At 36.1% G+C, this 24,240-nt stretch overlaps 1 protein-coding gene and 1 long non-coding RNA gene across 6 annotated transcripts in view; one reads left to right on the top strand and one right to left on the bottom strand.

Annotated features, from left to right (window-relative positions):
- Positions 1-14,110, top strand: part of LOC121894141 (butyrophilin-like protein 2) — a 32,749-nt gene extending 18,639 nt beyond the window's left edge. The window contains exons 7-12 of one of the 4 annotated variants that reach the window (XM_042406522.1): positions 818-1,096; positions 3,168-3,206; positions 5,720-5,998; positions 9,962-9,985; positions 11,464-11,580; positions 12,110-14,110. In XM_042406522.1, the coding sequence (XP_042262456.1) occupies positions 818-1,096; positions 3,168-3,206; positions 5,720-5,998; positions 9,962-9,985; positions 11,464-11,580; positions 12,110-12,180 (809 nt within the window). In that variant the 3' untranslated portion in view covers positions 12,181-14,110. Of the gene's footprint in view, positions 1-817; positions 1,097-3,167; positions 3,207-5,719; positions 5,999-9,961; positions 10,443-11,457; positions 11,581-12,109 lie in introns of those variants that run through there. The other 3 variants (XM_042406521.1, XM_042406524.1, XM_042406523.1) reach the window with 3 other exon arrangements.
- On the bottom strand, positions 5,878-15,725 carry LOC121894149. Of its 2 annotated transcripts, XR_006095490.1 has the most exons (4): positions 14,948-15,725; positions 14,582-14,679; positions 6,160-6,219; positions 5,878-5,941 (listed from the first exon to the last, which is right to left on the bottom strand). It is a non-coding gene; the product is annotated as an uncharacterized LOC121894149 (long non-coding RNA). The 2 variants fall into 2 exon arrangements; XR_006095489.1 differs by lacking the exon at positions 5,878-5,941 and having other exon boundaries at positions 6,005-6,219.
- Between the last annotated feature and the right edge of the window lie 8,515 nt (positions 15,726-24,240).

The raw sequence follows: 24,240 nt of genomic DNA, 5'->3' as shown, positions 1-24,240 counted from the left end.
GTAAAATAAGCGGAGATGGTATGATTGGGGCTTTAATGTTGGAAACTTTATTGACAAAAAAGGAACGAAAACTCTCACACCTTTCAATTGAAGAGACTTCTACGGAATTGGGAGGGCAGTGGATAAGGGAGTTAATAGTCCTAAAAAGTAACTTGGGGTTGTGAGGATTTAAGGCAATCAGATAAGAGAAGAATTTTGATCTTTCGTCCTTTACAGTGTAATTAGACTCCTTTAAAAGCTCTTTCATGGCATTAAAATCACATCTTAGTTTGGAAACTTTCCATCTCCGTTCAGCACGCCTACATGCCCTTCTAATGCTTCGGACACGGCCATTAAACCATGGAGATTGTTTTGTCAAAGTAGGGCGGGCTTTGGACAATTTAACAGGTGCTACAGCATCCTGTGTAGTAGTGCAACGTTGCAAACATTTAGAAGCCAGCTCCTCTACACAGCAGGAATAATCTAAAGGGTCAAGCCGCTGAGAAGCTTGATAGGTGTTGCAGTAATTCTCACAGGTTTGCGGCGTGATGGGTCTAAAATGACAAGGGCCTCTAGGGTTAGAAAATAATAGTGTTTGCAGTGGTGATAAGTTACCAAATATTTAGTAAAACTTGTTCGAAATATGTTCTATCAAACATTCCTGAGATGTGTAGTTAAGGCTGATGTGCTTTTCTATTTCACTGTTTCTCTGTTTTTCCTCTGAAATATGATCATATACAAGCAGAGACAGGTTGAACAAAACATCCCAGTATTACAGTTCATGTCTGATCCTGTAATTGTTCTTTACAAGTTATTTTGTTTTATACTTTGTTCACAGGTGCAGCTACAAAGCCATATGTCAAGACACTTAATCAAACACAGTACTGGGCGCTGCTGCAGTGTGAAGTTCGAGGTTCTTTTCCAAAACCTAAATTACACTGGCAGGACAGTGATGGAAACATCCTTCATGCTGAAGAACCAAAGGTGACAGAAAGAGGAGGCCGCTACGACATCATCCTCAACATTACTGTGACCAAGACCGACAACTATCGCTGTGTTGCTACGCAGGAGGAAATCAACCATCAGATTTATTCTGAGATATACATGTATATCTATGGTGAGGCTCTTCCTAATCATATTTCAATATTCAAATGATTTTAATCATTAACATGTTTTTAGTTCTGAATAAGTTTCAATGTGTGCTCAGACTGAACACAAAGTGAATGAACTCAAAGCAAGTTGAAAACATTTTAAACTGAGTGAAAACTTCACACTTACACTGAAGCTCTGTAACTCCACTTCAGTAATGTGCAGAGATGAGAGGGAGAGTGAGAGAGTCTGGAGGAAATAACAAAGAACTGGAGTTAGTGTTACATTTTGAGATCAGTCTGAACAGTTACATAAGCACACACACACACATACAGTAAGTGTGTACATTCTCAGCCAGTTATAGTAAACGTCTGTATGTTCAGTACAATAAGTTTTTGTGCTGAATAAACACAGACTGTAAAAACACTCCAGCAGTCAAATGAACTTTGTGTTCAGTCTGAAACTCACAGTATCAAAACACAAGTTATTCCATCTCACACTATAATATACTATATCACATGTTGCCACCACTTCTCTCACTGGCTTAGAGTGAGTAGAAGAGGTAACAGGCCATTATTTGACATCACACTGTAGCTATTCACTTAGGACTGTATAGGTGTTGGTTGAGTAAGAGTAAAGTTCCCCTTCGGGTGTCGGTCAGAACACACAGGACGCTCAGATGCAGTTAACTCTTCTTTACTGCTTCTCATGTAACACAACAGCACAGTATTGCAACCATTTAGGCTTACAGGTGCAGAGTTGAAGGAGGTGTGGGTGCATGTAGTCTATAACAGTAACCGATACAAAGTGCTGAACATAATAAGAATCAGACAACCTAATATACTCAACTTAAATTACTTATGTCCATATTACTGCTATGGCACATATAAGCCTGATCAACACATGAACAGGTAAGCTATTAAACTAATTACACATTGACACCATAAAGAAATTATACTGGCTACTATTTCAGTAACAGTACAGACGATCTCCCCCTCCTTTACTCAATTACCAGAATACCAACAATGTCAAACTCTAACAGTCTAGCAACAGGTAGTGGCAGCTAGTATTAACATTACTGAGCCACATGCAGGGTCGTCACTAGAGAATTATGGTTAGGGGGGCTAAGCCTTTACCGGGGGGGCTGGGGGGAGGATTTTTTTTTTTTTTAAATGGCCCCAAAATGTCTGTTTGTCATGAATTTTTAGAGTAGCAATAGGTGTAAAATCAACACAATAGATCTGTCTCTTCATAGTTTGTATTAGGCACGGATTTAATATGACTTAAATGCTTTCCATCCACTTACAACAGGAACAGATCAAGTAAAGGTACTGAAGCCAAGGAATGCTATCATAAATGAAAAGAAAAAAAGGGTCTTACATTGATAGTAGTTAGTAGATAGTTAATGTGTCACCAAAATATACTGAAGCTCACTGAACTTCTTATTAGCTGTAATTAGACAGATCGACTAGATAGAGAGATATTTTATTAATCCCGATGAGAAATTACAGTGTTACAGCAGCCAAGTCACACATGAATCACACAACAAACAACATAAGACTCAAAGATTTTAGTTATTTATGATTTTATTCTTTTATTTCATAACTAGAAACTGAACTGAAACTAAAAACTAGGACCAAACTCTAAATATATACAATGACAGAGCCTGGTAATAATATGATACCATGAAGACACATATAGGATTTGAAACTGCAGTGTTTACTGGAAAATGTAAACTTGAAATTCACAAATATTCTCTTCACTTATTACATTGCAGGTATCAAGTGGATCTGCCAAAATTACAGTTGTATTAGTACAGACTCTCCTCTTTGTGTTTCCTTGCTGAGCTGCAGTGGAAGGAGAGAAACACTTTGGAAGAAATCCACTTGATTTATCAAACTCAGACTCTCAGATTTTAGCACAGAAGGAGGACTGTGGATTTTGCCCCCCATCACTTACATTGTAAATGCATTTTCCCTCCAAACAGTTCTGTTCAACAAACAGGTAGCAAAGTTCTGTTTTTCCCAGTATTAGGCTTCCTGACTGCCATGTTGATAATATCATACAAACCTTCTAACATAACTATGTTTTCTTTTTAGGTGGCATGTTGAAAGACAGAAGAGCTGAAAACATCCCAGGTGAGTCCTGATTGTGATGACGTCACTGTCTCTACATCTGACACCTGCTGTAACTTTGACTCCTACAGGCCTCAATCATTCACAAACTAGAAAATCTGTATAACTGTGAAACAGATCAGGGATCATTCTTGTATTTTTACTTGAGTTACATACACTACATAATGACTGTTTATACAAGAATTCAAACTTCTTTACACTATATATGTGTTATATGTGTTTACTGGAAATAGTGTTTGCACTGGTGAGTTTTTGTCTGTGTTACAGTCAGGTGTTTGTATATTTCTAAGTGCTGTCTGGCAGCTTCCTCACAGCAGAATTAATGTGTAAATATTCTTCTCAGCAAATAAAACAACAACCTCTCTCTTTCTGTTTCTCTCAGCACAATAATCACACTGGTAGGCTTATTATTGAACGAGCAGTGATTTATAAAAGTTTGTTTATTCTTCAACTTTTTGCTCAGTTTGTTTTGCCACAAAATCATCTTAAAATTCTCTTATTTGAAATATGTTGTCTGAGATCTCAGCAGTGTTTTCTGTTACACTAAAGTAATAAAGAAAACTGTTCAACTTATTTACTGTTTAGATGTGTCATCAGGAAAAGCTGATCACTGATCTCTGAGGAATCTTAAAGGATTTTAGGATGTAAGATCAATTCAGATTCAGAAATCAAGAGTTTAAGATGAAAAACAAAATAAATGATCATGATCTCCTTAAACATTTTCCAGAATTAAATAAATTACAGTGTGATTGTTTATCAGATTGTTTTTGCTAAAATGGAAGAATTGCAGCTAATCTGAGTGTTAGTCAGTGTCTCAAACCTGTAGCCACAACCTGAATATGAGATCTGAGCATCATGAGACAGTTTTATATTAGTTTAGTGTATTGATCGGGGATACTTTCTGAAGCACTGGATCAATATGAAGCAGTTGTGTTGAAAATGGTTCACTGTTCTGAAGCATTTGATTCAGTCAAAATAGCGACATCTGCAGAGCAACTATTGGTATTGCATCTGTATGGATGGATTCAATCTGAGACTGTGATGAAACAGTTAGTCAGAATATAGGTGGTGTTATTGATTCATTATTGGTATGTTGTTCAGTAAAGTCTATAGACTATTATATAAACAGATCACTTTTAAACAGTTTACAGCAAAGATATTGTGTCAGATTGAGAAGCACACCCTGTATCCAAAACCAGCACAACACCTCTCAGGTACGAGTGTGATGTAACGAGGCGTCTGCAGGGTGGTCACATGATTTTTGGCGTAGTGAAGCGAAGCATTGAAACGTCGTGCTGCGATACATTTGCTTTGAAAGGTTGATATGATATTGAGTCGTCTGCATCGAGTGTAACATCACTAGTTTAGTGTCGTACAGAATATTGTATGAATCTCAGACTTCATTGTTGTTGTTTATTTAATAATAAACATTTGCTTTGGAAAAGTTTGGACACCACTTTAAGTTTTGCACAATTACTTTGGAGATAAATTTCTTCACATTTATTTACTTTCTGAGATTTATACAATATTTTCTGTAAAACTAAACTTTATTTTTTAACTCCAGTTGTTCACACAGACTTTTTGTCAAAGTCTTGAAGTCCAAGCTGAGATAACACTGATGACATTACTCTGGTTATTGTTAAAGACTAAAGCTGCTCCAGAGCCTCAGAAGACATTAATTAACAGTTTAACAGGCTGAGTCGTCCTCCTCATGACCAGTAAACTCATCTTTGACATCAGTAAAGTGTCTCTTTACACACAAATGAAGAATATGGTATTAAAATGTAGGTTTACCTCTTGTCTCATTAGAGCTTCATTTGGTTCATATTAAATATTTGATGAAAATTGAATCTTAATTTTAATAGATTTTAGGTTTTAGGAGGAATTGAGATTATAAAACATGAACAAACCTGTAGTTTTTAGTTTAAAACAATAATGCTCTCCTTCCTGTGTGAGAAAATAAAAACCTCCAGTTAAATGTTTGATCAGCTGCTGTCGGCTACTAAAGAAGAACTACAACTAATCTGATGGTCAGTTTTTCATTCTGGCAGCTTGAGACTGTTGATCAAATGTTTCTCACTGACACAATTAAACTCTGATAACACAAAGGCTCAAACATGCTTTACAAGAACCTATGATTCATATTTTATACACAATGTTTATATGACTTTAGTGTGATAGAAAATACTGTCTACATCTCAGACAACAAATTACACCTGATTTCATTTTTATTTTTGTAGCTCAAGAAACTGAGCAGAAATTCAAGTTTTGTCCAAACTTCTTCACTGTATGTGTCTCTGTCATGATATGAGTCAGAAATAGTGTTTGCAGTGGTGATAAGTTACCAAATATTTAGTTGAATCTGTTTGAAATATGTTCTATCAAACATTCCTGAGATGTGTAGTTAAGGCTGATGTGCTTTTCTATTTCACTGTTTCTCTGTTTTTCCTCTGAAATATGATCATATACAAGCAGAGACAGGTTGAACAAGTTATTGTTTTATACTTTGTTCACAGGTACAGCTCCAAAGCCATCTGTCACACCACTTAAACAAACAAAGTACTGGTCACTGCTGCAGTGTGAAGTTCGAGGTGCTTTACCAAAACCTAAATTACGCTGGCAGGACAGTGATGGAAACATCCTTCATGCTGAAGAACCAAAGGTGACAGAAAGAAGAGACCGCTACAACGTCATCCTCCAAATTAATGTGACCAAGACCGACAACTATCGCTGTGTTGCTACGCAGGAGAAAATCAAACATCAGGTTGATGCTGAGATGTACATGTTTGTCTTTGGTGAGTTTCTTCTTAATCATATTTTAATATTCAAATGATTTTAATTATTAACATGTTTTTAGTTTTGAATAAATTTCAATGTGTGCTCAGACTGAACACAAAGTGAATGAACTCAAAGCAAGTTGAAAACGTTTTAAACTGAGTGAAAACTTCACACTTACACTGAAGCTCTGTGACTCCACTTCAGTAATGTGCAGAGATAAGAGGGAGAGTGAGAGAGTCTGGAGGAAATAGCAAAGACACACACACACACACACACAGACACAGACACACACACACAGTAAGTGTGTACATTCTCAGCCAGTTATAGTAAACGTCTGTATGTTCAGTACAATAAGTTTTTGTGCTGAATAAACACAGACTGTAAAAACACTCCAGCAGTCAAATGAACTTTGTGTTCAGTCTGAAACTCACAGTATCAAAACACAAGTTATTCCATCTCACACTATAATATACTATATCACATCTGGTCTCCACTTCTCTCACTGGCTTAGAGTGAGTAGAAGAGGTAACAGGTCATTATTTGACCTGACACTGGTGTAAACTGGAGTTATAGTGGGTGAACTCCACTTGCTAAACTATGATGAGCGATAACATGAATCACTCAACATCACAGATTTTAATTGACAGATTAAATTGATGTGATTCATTTTAAGTTAAACTGTATTTCAAAGAAGTTATGACAATAATAACATTAAATGACTCAGTTATGTTTTTTGTAATGGAGATATGGAGTGATGGTCATCACCTCAGTGGAGAAAGTGCACACGAGCCTTTGATGTCTAAATTCTGAAAATGTTTAATAGAAAGTACTTGGCCAAGTGGAGAACTGAAAACAGTAAACATCGAAATGTTCTGCTCCGATGCTGTCTCTTTCTGTTCTGCCCTCTGCACAGCGACGCGAATAAACACGAAATTGCGAAATAATCACCTGCGAATAGTTTGCATCTTAATTTTCCAATATGGAAAATTAGTCTAATTGGTTCACTAGTTTCTAACTGCATTTTACCTGTGTTAGTTCAGGTCATGTCAGCACATTCTGTTTTGAATGTCTGACTATGTCGTATTGTCTAATAGAATCTACGCATTCACCTATCTGTGTTGTCAAGGAAAGCCCCCCTCTGACCTTGGTAACCGACAGCTGCAAGACAGGCAGTGTCTCTCTCCGCAAGCTTACTCTGTGACCTCAAGACCCAGGCTTGACCCAATGTAACCCAAATTGTAACCCCTAAAGATGGAAAATTCCATAACATTTGTTATGTAGCATCATCTGATATTTCACTCTGACTCTAAACTGTATGAATGCACATTATTCTTAAACTAAAACATTCCTCCATAAATGCATCTAGAAAGATTAAAACCAAATTAATACCTGATGTACCTTTACAGTTACAATGAGCTGTAAGCAGTTACAATGAGCTGAGCAATATTGACATTGAGTTGGTCCAATCATAGTTTCCAGATTTCATCTTCAATTCTCTCCACTGTAAGGCAGAGTAACAGCAGTAGATAGCTCCTTGCGTTAGCCAAGCAGCTGGCTTGTTGTAACAGCCTGAAGGACTCTTTATACATCCATAGAAGGACTGTTAAGGACTGTTGTTAAGCTAACGGGAGAAATTATCTGGACTGTGCAGCGCAGTAGCAGCAGGACACCGCCAGGAAGGCTGGAGAGAGAAGCAACCGGAGAAACAACTAGGAGAGTTAGCTTGTTTGTCATTGTTGCTAATGATATCAGACTGGTTAACCAGCAGCCACAAAGTTCTGTTAACTAACATACAAGATGACCAACAGTCACAAATGCACGTTATGACATGAATACTTCATCTCCATGAAAGAAAGAAGAAGACCTCAGATAATGAGTGAGTCAGATACAGCTTCTCTCTCTCTGTCTCTTTGGTCGCTAATTTCGTCTCTGATGGTTAAATGTCTCTGTGTGGCTTTTTTGTGTTTTTTATCTCCTTATAATGTGTTGTGGGTAACGTTAGTTTGCTTGTTGAAGTTACAGTGAGCTGTCTGGACTCACTCATTCATTTGTTTTTAATTGAGTGGTTGTTCAGTCACCTGTTGATGTTGTATGATTAGTGAATGAGTGCAGGAGGTCTGGCTGCTTGCTTCTGACAGTTTCTTTAGTTCATTTTTAAACTGAGCCGTATATTGAGTAATAAGCTTAAAGTAACTAGAATAACAAGTGTTAACTAGTGGTGTAACTGATTGTAGTTGATCCGTGATCGGTATGGATTGCCCCCCACAGTTCAGCAGTCATATGAACTGCAGATTAATTCCAAAATTTAATGTCTCATTTAAGACAAAGTAAACAAACTGCTGTAAGTACAAGTCATGGGCAGACAGCGTATCGTTAACAGGGATTTTGAAGAGCAACGATCAAACCAGCATCTAACGGTCCGATGTGACATTTGAGTTATGTTTACCTGCTGTTTAATGTGCTGCAGCTGAGCAGCTTATTAGCATCTAGCTGCTAACTGACGTTAGCGGTGAATGTTTGTTATCATCAAGTTTTGATGATGTGGACAGAGGCTGTTTCATTCACTGTTTAAAAAAGAAAGGTTTCATGCCTCATATTGCAATAACTGAGAATTGCATATTTTATATATTTTATTTTATTTTATTTAAACATTGGACATCTTAAGTGTTGTTTTCATTTAAGACCATGGGCAAAAGTTCCTTGCTGTTTCTTGCTGTAAGTGTGTATAGAGTAAATGGAAAGTAAAGTTCTATTTGTCTCCCCCCTTTTTTTCCCGCTGATCCGAATAATGATCTGATCCATGACTCAAATCCGTGATACAATCCGAATCGTGAGTTTTCTGTCCATGTTAACACCCCTAATGTTAACATGTCAGCTTTGTAGACTATATTTTGTGTGTTGTGTATGTTGTATGTTTTTGATGAGAACATAAATCTGTTGTCACAATAGAACAATACTATAAATTTGAATTTCACTTTGTTGGTAAAATGACACATTTGAACCACTCCATGGCTAAAATGAGCACTTCTTTGATTAGAAACAATATGTATATGCTAAATGTCTTTAAAGAAGCAGCCTTTTCACCACTCAAGGGTTTTTGTTTTTGAAAGCAAATTGTTTTATTGGCATTTAAAATTGCCCATTCAATGTTGGTTTTCCTCCTGTCCTCCCTAATTTTTTGAGTCACCAGCCGCCACTGGTTTACACATTACTAAAGGCTCCACTCAGACATTCATTTAACTTGAATGGTAAAACCCAGTTAAATCACTGGTCTGACACTAATTAGTCGTTACTAAAAATGTGTTAAATAATTCACACACAAACCCTGTAATAGATTTATAAATGGTTGTCACAACATGGCTGATTTAGTGACTGAAATCCTTAGAATCAGTAAAAGTTTCATATTATAAATGAAAAGAAAAAAAGGGTTTTACATTGATAGTAGTTAGTAGATCGTTAATGTGTCCCCAAAATATACTGAAGCTAACTGAACTTCTTATTAGTTGTAATTAGACAGATATACTTGATAGAGAGATAGAGTGTTTTATTAATCCCAATGAGAAATTATATAAACGATGAAGACACATATAGGATTTGAAACTGCAGTGTTTACTGGAAAATGTAAACTTGAAATTCCCAAATATCCTCTTCACTTATTACATTGCAGGTATCAAGTGGATCCGCCAAAGTTACAGTTGTATTAGTACAGACTCTCCTCTTTGTGTTTCCTTGCTGAGCTGCAGTGGAAGGAGAGAAACACTTTGGAAGAAATCCACTTGATTTATCAAACTCAGACTCTCAGATTTTAGCACAGAAGGAGGACTGTGGATTTTGTCCCCCATCAATTACATTTTCCCTCCAAATGGTTCTGTTCAATTAACAGGATAACAAGTTCTGTTTATAACCAGTATTACCTGTCTTCTACGTTGATGATATCATACAAACATTCTAACATAACTATGTTTTCTTTTTCCTTTTAGGTGGTATCTCAAAAGACAACTCAGGTGAGTCCTGATTATCATGATGTTGCTGGTCTGTACATTTAACATAAATGTCCTGTTTGCTGTCGTAACTGTTATTTTTCAGTTAAATTGTACCTGATATATTCATTGTAACATTTCTGTTCATTTTTATTACTAAACTAAAGATGTTATTTTTTGTGATGTCTATAATTCAGAACAAAAACAGTATTCTAAATATTATAAATTATGAATCTTTTTAGCATCTCAGCATTTCTTTTCTTTTACTTTTTGTGTGATTTATTTAGCCTTTAACACCTAGAATATGTCTTTTAATTTTTTTTCTTATCGCACTTATAAGGTCAGGTTAGCATTCAGAAACTTTACATGAGATGAATTACAGGTCACATATAAGTGATGATATATAGACACCAGAATCTTTTAGATCTGTGCAAATTGAGATTTATTGTTCTAGAAGTATCTAGAAGTTTATGAAATTTAGTTTTAGATGATGACACAGAGCAAGAACTTCAGTGTAGATCCACCGGCTGCCTGAACTGTGTCTGTTTTCAGTCAGTCATGTTAAGATTAGTTTCCTGTAGTCGCCTGCTGCAGCTGTTTGTAAGTTCAGACTTGATGTGACCAGTTATAACAGAACTGGTTCCAGTAGAGATTTCTGCATCACTGAAGTTAAACCACAAAAACTAGTTCTTATGAAATATTTACACCTAATGACACAACCAACTCGCTATAGAATGGACAATATAGTTCAAGAGATAATAAATAACATTCTTAAACTAAAACATTCCTCCATAAATGCATCTAGAAAGATTAAAACCAATTTAATACCTGATGTACTTTTACAGTTACAATTAGCTGTTACGTTTAATATATCTCCTGGCATCTTAAAACATATTTTTGCAAGTTATTTTACAGCTTGTGATGCTGTAATAACTTCTGTATTTAGATTGTTGATGCCACAACAAATGTTTCTTTTACATTAAAAAGGGCTCCACTTGACTTTCCCTCAGCTTTAATGGCACAAACTAGTAAAATCACTGGTCTGAAACTAGTCTTAGTTACTAAGAACTTGTTAAATAATTCAAATACAAACCCTGTAATAGATTTATAAATGGTTGTCACAACATGAAAAAACAACATGTGGGCTATTTAGAGGCTAAAATCATTAGAATCAGTGAAAGTTTGATTGAAACATCCTTCCTACTGAGGATCAACACGTCTCAGAAACAGGAGGATGCTACAACAACATGACCCTCCTCACTACTGGGACCAAAACCAACCTCTGAGCTGTGTAGCCGAGCAGGAGGAAACTGCTCATAAGATCGATGCTAATATCACTGTGTCTGCTGAGAGTCATCTCACTGCTGCTTTAATCTGTCAATCATTTTAGATTTTAGGAGCATGCACACCTTTAGTTGTTCTCTTTGTGTAGGTTATGATGTCTGTACATGATTTACAGTTACATTCTGAGTCTTACATTAACTTCTTTTTATCAGTTTCAGGTTCCTGCTATCAATGGATGATTCCTTTTATAATTCTTAGTGCTCTTTGTTGTTATTTTATATGTGTTCTACTTGCTCTCATATGGAAGGGTTACATCACACTACATTGTAAGAAAGGTAAGTTTAAATAAAATATTGTATCAATATAATCATAATGAACAGATTCTTTATGAATATCTCATGTTTATTGTTTTAACATTTGTTTTTAACTTTCTGTTGGCATCCATAAAAAAATCAATCCACTGAGTCTACATTCATCTGTTATTGATTTAAATTAGAAATAAATGTAGTAAATACATGAGTCTATTTTCAGTTGTTCATTCATAAAGACTTTCAATTATCATCAGATCTATTGAATCAGTGCAAACATTTTAAACTGAGGGCTTGAATTTTACATTTCAAGGCATCTCATCTCATCTAAGTAATATTTTATTTTATTTATTATTATAACACAATAAGGCGAACAAACAAACAACAAAAAAAACAGTAACACAAGACTGTAACAAGATAATTATGTCCTACGTGTGTTTTAATTCAAACATATCAGTTTAATGGACTCAATACAGTTCATGTGACTATTAACTGGAGAACTTGTGTTTCCAAAGTCAGAATTTTCTTTCATATAATTGTGTTTTCTCTCCTGCAGACAGAGGTGCTGCTGGTCCACATAATCAACAGGAGGCTGTCCAGCTTAACACTCGCCGTGAAGCTGTTTAAATATTGTATCAACATATTCATCATAGGCAGACGACAAAAGTTCTTATCTGTCACATGTTTAGAGTTTTAACATTTGTTCTGATCCTCTCAGACAGCTTCCAAATCCACCAAGTCTACATTTATTAATTATTGAGTACGTTAAATACAAATATTTCAAAGACATGAATCTATTACCATAGGTACTTGAACAGCATTTTGAATGTCATTCAGTTCGTTCCATGTTTTCTGATTGAATCAGTTCATACATTTTAAATGTGGAGCTTGAGCAAGCTTGAGCTGGAGCAGTTGGGGCATTTTGTTTGGTCCTCATTTATTCAAAATGGTGGTTTTTAAGATGAGGGCTGGTTTTAGGGTTAAAGATAGATAGATTGACTGATTGAATTGTTTATTTCAGTGCCCAGCACCTTTTAGGTGCCCAGCCCATATGGGCTTACAAGACACTAGACAAAAATAACCAAGATGGCCACGTGACATATCATAATGTACAGTTCCACAAATTCAGAAATAAAGCATTAATTTACGTGGAAGAAATGTCCTGTTACAATGGGTACAATGTTCTCTGTCTTAGCTGCTAAGCATCTCCTATAGATCTCACTAAAACAAAAATTTCCATATTAAAAAGCCAACTCAACACATCAGCATCAGACAACCAAAACAAATCAGGGTTTTTCCATTTTATCTTTTCATACAAACAATTCCTCAAGTCACTATACAAAGGGCAGTGAAATATAAAATGAAATTCATCCTTGACAACACCAAGATCACAAAAAACACATAAACGTTCCTCTTCGGGAATACCTTTATATCTGCCTACCTCAATTGCCAGTGGTAAACTACCAGTTCTTAACTGAGCACACAGGGACCTTTGCCTTCTCTGTAAATAATAATCATCTTTGATTTGAATGTAATTTCTAAGCTTTGGCTTCTTACAAATGTCTTCCTTCCATTGTTCCTTATAAATCTTTAATAATTTTCGTTCAATTGTATTTATATTACACTGCAAGTTATTCCTGAAAATAAAATTAAAATCAGAAAGAGAAAATATTACAGCAACCTCTCTTGACCAAGGATAATTGTGTACTCGATCCCAGTTAAACATCTTTTTGTGAAGTCTAATGAATCTAAAGGAATCTAATGAAAATAAAGGAATTAATATTAAAATGTTACGCAGATACTATCCATGTGTTACGCCCATAGAGTGTAGGCTCACTCAAGGGGAGACATATTTTAAAAAGTAATTTATTCTGAAAGAACAAATTGAAATAAGTGCTTCAGTTGACTGATCCTCGGTGGCTTTACTGATTCATACGTTAACTGCCAACTTAACTTAGTTGGAACAATACAACGACAATGCAAAACAACAATACAATATCAAAATCACAGTATAATATTAAAATTTCAACATTTCAAAATACAGTAATCATGCATAAACTAAATATTTTCATTTTAAATCAACAGGCTAACGGAATCACTATATTAGTTCTCTCATTCAGCGGTTTTATTCTCACTCGCTCGCTGGTGCTCAGCTGGCTTGCGCTATCTCTCTCTTTTTCGGCTGTAGAGAAAAGAGCTTTGGTCGCTGCGTCCTCATTTGACGCTTCAAAATCGAAACAAGGTCGGAGTTGGGGCGTCAAGACAGTTTGATGCGCGTCATAACGCTTCTAGTGCGTGTTCGGCCATTAAAAACAATAGGTGTACTTAACGATATAATGTTCTACCTGATGATATGAACAGGCCTGCACTTCCATCAATACATTGAAAACCAAATTTAAAAATCTACTAAAAACCACTCAGCTCTGTAAAACTGGATCTAAATTTCATCTCACGGTCCTCTCATTACAGAAAATAATCCTGCTTTTACATTATTAATTTCTAGTTGATATTGTGGGGGTGTATGTGGTGTGCTGTTGTGTGTAGCTTTGTAATTTGTATTTTGTATAATGTGTTCTGTGTGTTTAGGGACTGCAGATGAAAATTAGCTTGAAGCTAAATCTGGTGCAGCACATCAAATGTCAACATTTTTGTTTCATACTGTACATGGTCCCATTAAATAAAATACAACTTCAAGAAAAAAATCTCTCTCATTCATCCTCTCTGTTTACATGTGACGTATGTGAGCTGCCTGGTTGCCTTGGCAACAGTAAACTACAGTTTGCTGATCAGCTGTTCGGGCTCTAACCGTCTACATTCTATTAACCGTTATAAACAAACTGACAATAAACGTTAGTAACCGTTAGAAGAAAATGAATAAAACAAAGAAAATATAAACAACAAAACACTCTAACACAGAGTTGCCAACTTTGGGTACCTGGCTGGAGTGAGATTTTGATGATGATTGTGCCTTTAAAAATATTCACCACAGTAACAGTATTTCATCTAGATACAGCTGTAAGTTCCTTACCAGTTTTCCTGCCTTGAATCTGTTCATGTCTCTCTATCAGACGACGATTCTGCAATTCTTCCTCACTTCTGTCTCCTCTCTCCTGATTCCTTCACACTCTGAAAATATAAAAAGCCTTCCTTTAAAAATTTGAGTGAGCATAAAGCAGAACTTTAACTTGTATGGTGTTAATTACAGAAATTGTGGACAAAACACACAGTGGGGATGCACCAGCAGCCGATCTATCGAGCTAACGTTACATTAACATTACAGTAAAGTAGGCTAAACCAGCAACAGACAGATAAACTGGACGGTTAAAACACTGATGTCAATTTAAAAAAAACTTTAGCGCCACTTTTTTCTGAAGAGTTTTTGCTAGCTACTTACTTTGTGGTCCTTTGTCTGACATTATTATTTGATGCTGCACGTCAGTTAATGATCCTCTGAACTCTGATTCATTCGTCTGTCTCATGAAAGCGGCTCCAGTCTACCTGCTGGCTTCAGCAAAGAGGGTTTATTTGATTAAGACACCCGCGTAGCAGGAGTGGTCGGTAGATTGTTGGTCATCGCATTTTAACGGTAACAGCTGTCTCCGTGTCTCATACAAGGATACAACGTTCAAATGGAAAACAAAACGAGCGCTCGTAGAAGATACAACAGAAGCTGCGGTAGAAGGCCGGTCTGAGCCGTTAACTGCTGTAAAGGGACGTCTGCGTAAACGCTATTTCAGAATTTAAGAGGTTGCTAAACGGCGCTCATGTGCGTGTAGTCTCCATTACAGCCCCGTATATAACTGTTAAAAAAAATTGCGTAGTTTAACCATCACTCTATACCAAAAAGACTCTGACTTCATCTCTTCATCTCTGTTCGTCTCCGCTTTCGCAATGTTTTAGCGTGAGAGCGTGTGTAACACGCCAGAGGCGTGAGAGTTGGTAACCTTGCTAACATTAAATCTTACACATACATATATATCAGTGGAGTCAGGCAAACGTTACATTTTTTGACAGGTGTAATTTGTCGATAACCATCATCGTAAACGGTAAACTAGCGCCAGCTCGTCCCAGTTTAGGACACCAAAGGTAACAAACTACACGCTACAATACATAACAGTACACTAAACAGAAAGTCTACATCACTGGAAAAACGGTATAAATACTTATATGACATTTACTCACCTGAAAGGACAAATTGAAAACTCAGTGCGAGTCTGCTGATCCTCAGTGGTTTTACTGATTATACGTTAACTGCCAACTGAAGAAAGCAGCGCAGCCTGACAGCCCATAAACCCCCAGCTGATCTCATGCCTTTCACACTCCAAACACAAGTATATGAAACTGAATGGGGGGTGTCTGTTAATGTGTAAAATAAAGTACATTCATATAAAAATAACATATTTAAGTAAGTGAACAGTTTCCTATGTGCCACGCATGCGATGAATTCATTCACAAGTTTAGACCTGATGTTTCTCCTTTATGTTCCTTCTGCAAAAAGGAAGTTGAATCATTTTCTCATTTATTTTATGTCTGTTTACATTCAAGTAACTTCTGGAGTCAAATTCCCTTAAGATTTGAAGATCGGGTAGAAAACAAAATAGGATACTGTGCAAATACTGTGCAAACCAGTATATAATGAATCATTTTCATAATTACTTACAGATATTTACTGATGGCTCAAAAGATCAGACAGATCATGTAGGAACAGGAGTCAACGTCCCGCAATTTCAGATTCATTTAGCAAATAGAATTACGGACAAGTTATCAGTGTATGCAGCTGAGATGATGGCGGTGATTATTGGTCTGCAGTGGGTAGAAGAAGAAGACCTGACAGAGTCGTCCTGTGTAATGACTCTGCTGCAGAGTTTATAAAGCTTGAAATCAATCAGGGAAGATTTATTGTTTGAAATGTTGCAATGTTTATTTAGAATTCAGAGAATGGGAATAGTGGTAGAATTTATTGTGTACCTGCACATTTGGGATTAAAGGATAATGAACTTGCAGGAAGGACGGCAAGGACGGTTGTATTTCCACTTTTGTTCCTTTCTACCGCTCTATACCTCCCTACCTTTCCTCTTCCATCTCCCACCTTCTCTTTACAAACCTGGTGCTCCAAGAAGGATCCCATCAGCTCTGGGATTTCTGATGCTGCTCCACAGAAGATCCCTCAAAGAAACTGACATCATTCTCTCTTTCTTTCTATCTTTCTTTCTCTCTCTCTCATTAATCCATGTCTTAAAGCCAACCGCACTCATTGTGAAGTTTTAATGATTTTGATACCTAGGAGTTTTATCTCACCTGCTCCGGAGGCATTGAATCGGATCCTCATTAAAGACAGCAGCAAGCATTTGATTCCAAAAAGCTCATATAAGCTCAAGCTCCATTCAAAAAAAATGTGAGTAGGGGGGGTGAAATGTCACCTAAGAGATACCTTAAGGTCTAATTCAGCTTTGAGCTTCTCAATCACATAATCTTTGTCTTTCTTCACAGGTCTCATTTGCGGTATTTCCTCCTGTGCAGGGCCATGTTCCAAGACCAAGAAGGGGGCCACTGCTACGTCGTTGCTGTTGTGAGCCAAATTTTGGCTCACAACAGAAGTGTGCAGCTGTCCATGTCTGTCACAGTGAAGTCCCCCCAGGAATGTATTCATGTGGTTGACAGTATTAGCTGCTCACTAGCTTCAGCTGATAGCACCACAGTGAGGAACAGACGGACAATGTCATGTCTTAAAACGACGCTAATAACTGTGGAGTTTTTACTTTCGTGTTTCTGTGTTCTGACTTTGTTTGGAATAACACTTGGACATGAAAACAGTAAGAAAGTAACTTTCACTACATGAGTATAAATGGGAAGGTTGAAGGGATTAATAACAGTCTGGTAAACAAACATTCCTGATGGAGAAACTTGATTATTTGGCAGTTTATAGACTTTATAGACTAGGCAGTAGTCAAGCGATATGTACAGTAAGGTAAGAAGATTACTGGTAGTTTATGTTTATTGAATCCAAAATAATAAAGTTCCAGCTCTATAAAACTATATGAATTGTCCTGGTAATATTTCAGCTGGTTTCCAAAGATAAACAGAATCCCACAGAAACATTGTGTGCTCTTTTGCTATTTTGCACCCACTAAACCCTCAGTCTGAAAGAGTTGTCAAAAACCAAAACAAACCCAAACAGGTCTTTAAGTGTCTGTGTCATGTGACATCAGGTTTCTTATATGATAAACTATAAGCTTAAAAACACTTAAATTATGTCAACATGAAAAATATCTTTAAATTAATCTAAATATTAACTGAAGTTCTTGTAAACTGTAGTTTCATAGATACAGAGGTGACATGTGAATGTGTCGTCTGTTTCCTTCATTAACCTGATTACTTTCTATTTAAACACAATAATTAAAACAAGCTTCATCTTTCATCTCCAGGTGTTGTTGAAGTGGTTGCAGCAGAAGGAAGTGATGCCATTTTACCCTGTTCACTCAGCACCAAGGAGAGAATCACATCAAAGCTGTTTGACTGGAAGAAAGATGATCAGAAAGAGGTGTTCTTCTATGATGCAGGCATTCATTACAATAACGGACATTCAGGTCAAGATGAGCAGTTCAAAGGACGAGTCTCACATTTTCCAGGAGAACTGAAGTCCGGCAACGCCTCCATCATTATCCGAAGTACAAGGATGGAGGACAGTGGAGTCTACACCTGTTTTTTTCCACGTCTTCAGCCAAGACAACTATTCCACATCAAGCTTGTTGTTGGTGGTGAGTGCTTTCATAAAACTATTAAAGGGGACATATTATGCTTTTTGTGATTTTCTGCTATTTATATACTGTTATGAGGTTCCAAAACTTGAGGTTAACGTATATAGAAATGCTGCCTGCAAGTCAAAACCCAGGGCTTCAGCCTGCTCTGTTCACTTCATTGGCAGCGTTTTTTTGTTTGTTTGTTTGTTTTTCTTGTTCTGTAGCCTTTGTTGCAAACATTGTTGCTAAAGTTTTCCAGTGTTTTCCCCCGGGAAGTGGTTAATAGTGCTGCCTAATCAATACAAATGGTTTCAACATTTATTTAAAGTGAGCCGGACGCCTCCACTATGAAATATCTCAGGGAAGCCTCAACATATTTCCTAAAATGTTGAACCTTTAATGTTGATGATGTTTTGTTCCCCCCGTTTCATTTTAGTTTAAAAACATTTACAAGATTAACAATAATTTCATAATTGATCAAGTATCTATTAGATCTACAGTGCTCTGTCCTAAAATACAGATAAGGAGAAATCAGTGGGAAGTCTTTATTTTGATGTCATTGATCTCTATATCTGCAACATTTATCAGCCATCAGACGTTGTTGGGAATGTCCAGCCCAGCCTCCATAGACTACATCACTGCTTCAAACAGAAACATGATTCATAGCTTCAAATTCATTTGCTGTTAACTCAGACTACATTGTTATTGTTTATTTAATGATAAACATTTGCTTTGGAAAAGTTTGGACACCACTTTAAGTTTTGCACAATTACTTTGGAGATAAATTTCTTCACATTTATTTACTTTCTGAGATTTATACAATATTTTCTGTAAAACTAAACTTTATTTTTTAACTCCAGTTGTTCACACAGACTTTTTGTCAAAGTCTTGAAGTCCAAGCTGAGATAACACTGATGACATTACTCTGGTTATTGTTAAAGACTAAAGCTGCTCCAGAGCCTCAGAAGACATTAAACAACAGTTTAACAGGCTGAGTCGTCCTCCTCATGACCAGTAAACTCATCTTTGACATCAGTAAAGTGTCTCTTTACACACAAATGAAGAATATGGTATTAAAATGTAGGTTCACCTCTTGTCTCATTAGAGCTTCATTTGGTTCATATAAAATATTTGATGAAAATTGAATCTTAATTTTAATGGATTTTAGGTTTTAGGAGGAATTGAGATTATAAAACATGAACAAACCTGTAGTTTTTAGTTTAAAACAATAATGCTCTCCTTCCTGTGTGAGAAAATAAAAACCTCCAGTTAAATGTTTGATCAGCTGCTGTCGGCTACTAAAGAAGAACTACAACTAATCTGATGGTCAGTTTTTCATTCTGGCAGCTTGAGACTGTTGATCAAATGTTTCTCACTGACACAATTAAACTCTGATAACACAAAGGCTCAAACATGCTTTACAAGAACCTATGATTCATATTTTATACACAATGTTTATATGACTTTAGTGTGATAGAAAATACTGTCTACATCTCAGACAACAAATTACACCTGATTTCATTTTTATTTTTGTAGCTCAAGAAACTGAACAGAAATTCAAGTTTTGTCCAAACTTCTTCACTGTATGTGTCTCTGTCATGATATGAGTCAGAAATAGTGTTTGCAGTGGTGATAAGTTACCAAATATTTAGTTGAAACTTGTTTGAAATATGTTCTATCAAACATTCCTGAGATGTGTAGTTAAGGCTGATGTGCTTTTCTATTTCACTGTTTCTCTGTTTTTCCTCTGAAATATGATCATATACAAGCAGAGACAGGTTGAACAAAACATCCCAGTATTACAGTTCATGTCTGATCCTGTAATTGTTCTTTACAAGTTATTGTTTTATACTTTGTTCACAGGTGCAGCTACAAAGCCATATGTCATGACACTTAATCAAACAAAGAACTGGTCACTGCTGCAGTGTGAAGTTCGAGGTGCTTCTCCAAAACCTAAATTACACTGGCAGGACAGTGATGGAAACATCCTTCATGCTGAAGAACCAAAGGTGACAGAAAGAGGAGGCGACTACGACGTCATCCTCCAAACTACTGTGTCAAAGACCGACAACTATCGCTGTGTTGCTACGCAGGAGGAAATCAACCATCAGATTTATGCTGAGACACACGTGTATATCCATAGTGAGTTTCTTCCTAATTATATTTTAATATTCAAATTATTTTAAATATTAACATGTTTTTAGTTTTGAATAAATTTCAATGTGTGCTCAGACTGAACACAAAGTGAATGAACTCAAAGCAAGTTGAAAACATTTTAAACTGAGTGAAAACTTCACACTTACACTGAAGCTGTGTGAGGTACACGTGTGAGGCCTTTAAGATGCTTGAAAACTCACGAAACTTTGCACCTATGTTCGAATTAGTAAATGTTTTAATTAGTATCAAAATTTGTCTTGGGCGCGGCTTTTCGGCTCTATGGTGCCCCCTAATTACTTTTACCAATTTTGAACTGCTAGGGGTGCTTGAAAACTTAAAAAAAACCTTCTTGGAGCCATTTTCTACTTATTCTTCTTCTAAATCTACTGCATTTTTTTTGCAAAGTGAAGCCATTGACAGGCATTGTACTTTAACAAACTCCTCCCAGAGATTTAAACCTAGCGACTTCAAATTTAGTAGGTTCTAAAGACCTTTGCGATGTTAAATTGCGAAGCTTTTTAGTTTTCATGGAACGCCCTTGACGTGGCGTGCCAATCAATTTTGCCCAAATCATGTTTGGGGCATCAAACAGGAAGTTGTTTTAACTTGAATTTACATCGTCCAATCTGCCACAAATTTCTCATGTTTGATAAGAGTCCAGACCTGAACACATCTACATGTCAATATTCGGTCATAGTCACCTACGCCACCTACTGACAACAGGAAGTCAGCCTTATGTGACAAACGTCATCTGAATTACATGAAATTTACATGGTGTGGTCTACACATGATATTCAGCAACATCATGTATAATTAGTGGGTGTTCTCTAGCGCCACATTGTGGATACAGGAAGTGATATTTATCTCCTACATGCAATGTCCAATATTCATGAAAATGTATATCCACGTCCGGTACCCCCTGGTAAATGTATTGCTGCATTGATTGATATTTCTCTTATATAGTATTGTCTAAGAGCAACAGGAAATGAAGCCTAAATGACACATAGTTCATCAAATGTATACACAATTTCTAAAACGTTGTCTCCAGCGCCACGTGCTGCACACAGGCAATAAAATTTTACCCATTCACACAATGTCTGATAATCCTAACAATTCAGAGCCATGTCAAAACACCTCCAATACTGATACACAGCTGCTAATCCCTCTGAGCGCGAGGTACGAGGGCCTGTTCATTGCTGCTTGCAGCTTTAATTGCACTTTGTTTTTCATTTAACCTGCATTATGTTTTGGTTTGTATTCAGTTAGTCAGAAGAACACAAGTTGATCAGAGATGGAAATAATCTACCTCCAACATAACAATGGACACTTTGGAAATCAAACTATATTTTTATGTTAATTGATTCTATTTTCATGACATTATTGATTGATTTTATTGGTGCTAATGTTGAGTTGAAAGTTTATTTAATAAAGGCTTATAAACGTAACTCAAGTACAGTATTTATTGTGTTAACACTGAGATCATTTTACCAGGTGAGATTGATCCTGTTGGTGGTTTTAATCTGCAAATAACTTTCAATGTTCAAATGTTGTAATTTCAGTTTGCATGGATACCTTAAGTTTTATAACCAATGTGCTGTACATGATATTCAGTGTATTCATTCATGATATTTATGTTCTGAGAGTCACACCAGTTTTTTGTTTGTTTCAGAGTCCTGCCGAGTAGCCGGTGTGTTCGTAGGTAGATGGTTTTCTGGAGCTCTAACTCTCGCTGCAGTTCTGGGTCTGTTTGAAGTTGCAAAGTGGATCATAAAACATTGCAAGAAAGGTAAGTTTAAATAATGTTTTCTATCAACATATCTATAATCATGCAGGCATCAACATGACAGATACTGTGAACGATCTCGTGTCCAGAGTCTAAAAAGAAGTCGTCTCAGATATGAATCATTCTGTTGGTTTTAACTTTCAATACAAACTGATACAAGTTGCAGTCTAACATGAAATCTTGTCTTTTGTTCATTCTGTTGATATTATAGAAACAAATGAACGGTGTCATTGATTGATTGGGGAACAATAGTGAATAGTGAACAGTGTTCTTGTTAAAGAGGTGTAGAGCAGAGAGGATGAGGACGTGTTTGATGGTCAACCTCAGTGTAACGAAGAGCATTAAGAGTCACCTGTCAAACTGCATTCATCAGCAAACTGAAACCATTCAGTCAAACTTATCAATGTTCACTGTTAACTGTTTGAAAACAGACTTTAGAGACAGTAAAAATATTAAATCTATTTGGATGGATCATCATAATATAGAACAGACTTAATGTAATTTATACTTTTGTTTTCTTTCTGCAGGTTCTCCTCAGAGAAATGAGCCTAATAACAGTCCTTCAAAGGAGCCACTAAATCTACCAGTTGTTGGTCTTTCAGCATCATGCAGCTGAACAACCTTCAGCCTCCTAAATGACTGAATCATCACTGAGCACTTTATTAAAAACATCTGAACAATCTGATCTAATCTAATCTAATACAACAGCTCTGTAATAAATTCTACTTTATGAAGTTTTGTTGTCAGAAAGGTGATAATTCTACTTTATGTTTATCATTGAGGTGGTGGTGGGTGGTGGTGAACTGGAGTCAATTATATTGAAAAGTGTTTCTAATATTTTGCCTCCCTCATGTTTGTTAATGCAGTGGACAAAATATTAGAAACACTTCAGGTGTCCAGTTCACCACCAACCACAACAACCTCAATGATAAACAGTACCTGAGTAAGACAGGATTCTTCTTACAATGTATTGATAATGTTGTTAATGATAATTCTGTGTTATAAACACAAGTCAGGATATATGTTTGAAAGAGTGAAGTATGGCACTTATAATCTAAAACACTGAAGATTGTTCAGCTCATTTCTCCTCAAGTTATATGAACTGTGGCCTTTTGAATGTGTTCATGTATTTGACTAACACTTATTTAATGTTAAATTTCAGACATTCAATGATTCTGTCTGTAGAGTCTCTAAAAACAAGACAGCTTTAAAGACATCTCATCTTTGAGAAACATTGTGGACAATATTGCCAGATGATTTAAGTTGATGTGCAACGTTGTTTATTCACTTTTTAAGATTGTATTCATTTTTAAAATTTTTTTTTCAGTTTTTTAAATATTTTTAAATAATTTTAATATTAATTTAATATTTTTTTAAATATTACGTATCGTTTTACATTGTCTCAAATACTTGCATATGTACTGTTATAAGTATTGCATTGTACATTACTGTTGTTAATAAAGTTATAAATAAAATAAAAAATAAAAAATATTTTTTTTAAAAAACAGGATCCAGTTGACGCTTCTATAGGAAAATTGTTTTTTTTACCAGCTTCCTGTAAAAATAAAAAAATCTGCACCTTATTCCAAGCTGATTGTGTCCCATATGTAATTGCAACCTGGAATACATTTGTTCAAGATTTCTGTTGGGAAAAATATGGTCTCTTTCTGATAGATACTTACTGGTTAACAAAGTTAAAGAAATTTCTTTTAAGATCATTTATAGCTTTTATCCTGTCAAGTCATTGTTAGTAAGATTCCATCTGTTCTTCACTGTGATGCTGTTAGCTGAAGCTGGTGAGCAGCTAACGTCAGGTTAGTTGAGATGTTAGACGTTAAATGTGACAAATAAACTGGCATCCTTCCCTGACTATTGCTACTGCTATTGCTGCTGTTATTGTTATTGTTGTGATTGTTGTTATTCTGTCTCTCAGCTCCACCTCTCTCGGCTCCACCTCTCGGCTCTCTCAGACGCACCTCCCAGCTCTCTGTGCCTCCAGAGAAAGAA

Source organism: Thunnus maccoyii, chromosome 3 (genome assembly GCF_910596095.1).
Source record: "Thunnus maccoyii chromosome 3, fThuMac1.1, whole genome shotgun sequence".
NCBI classification, from domain to species: Eukaryota; Metazoa; Chordata; class Actinopteri; order Scombriformes; family Scombridae; genus Thunnus; species Thunnus maccoyii.
The sequence above is the reverse complement of the archived record's forward strand: the minus strand, read 5'-3'. Positions and strand labels throughout refer to the sequence as shown.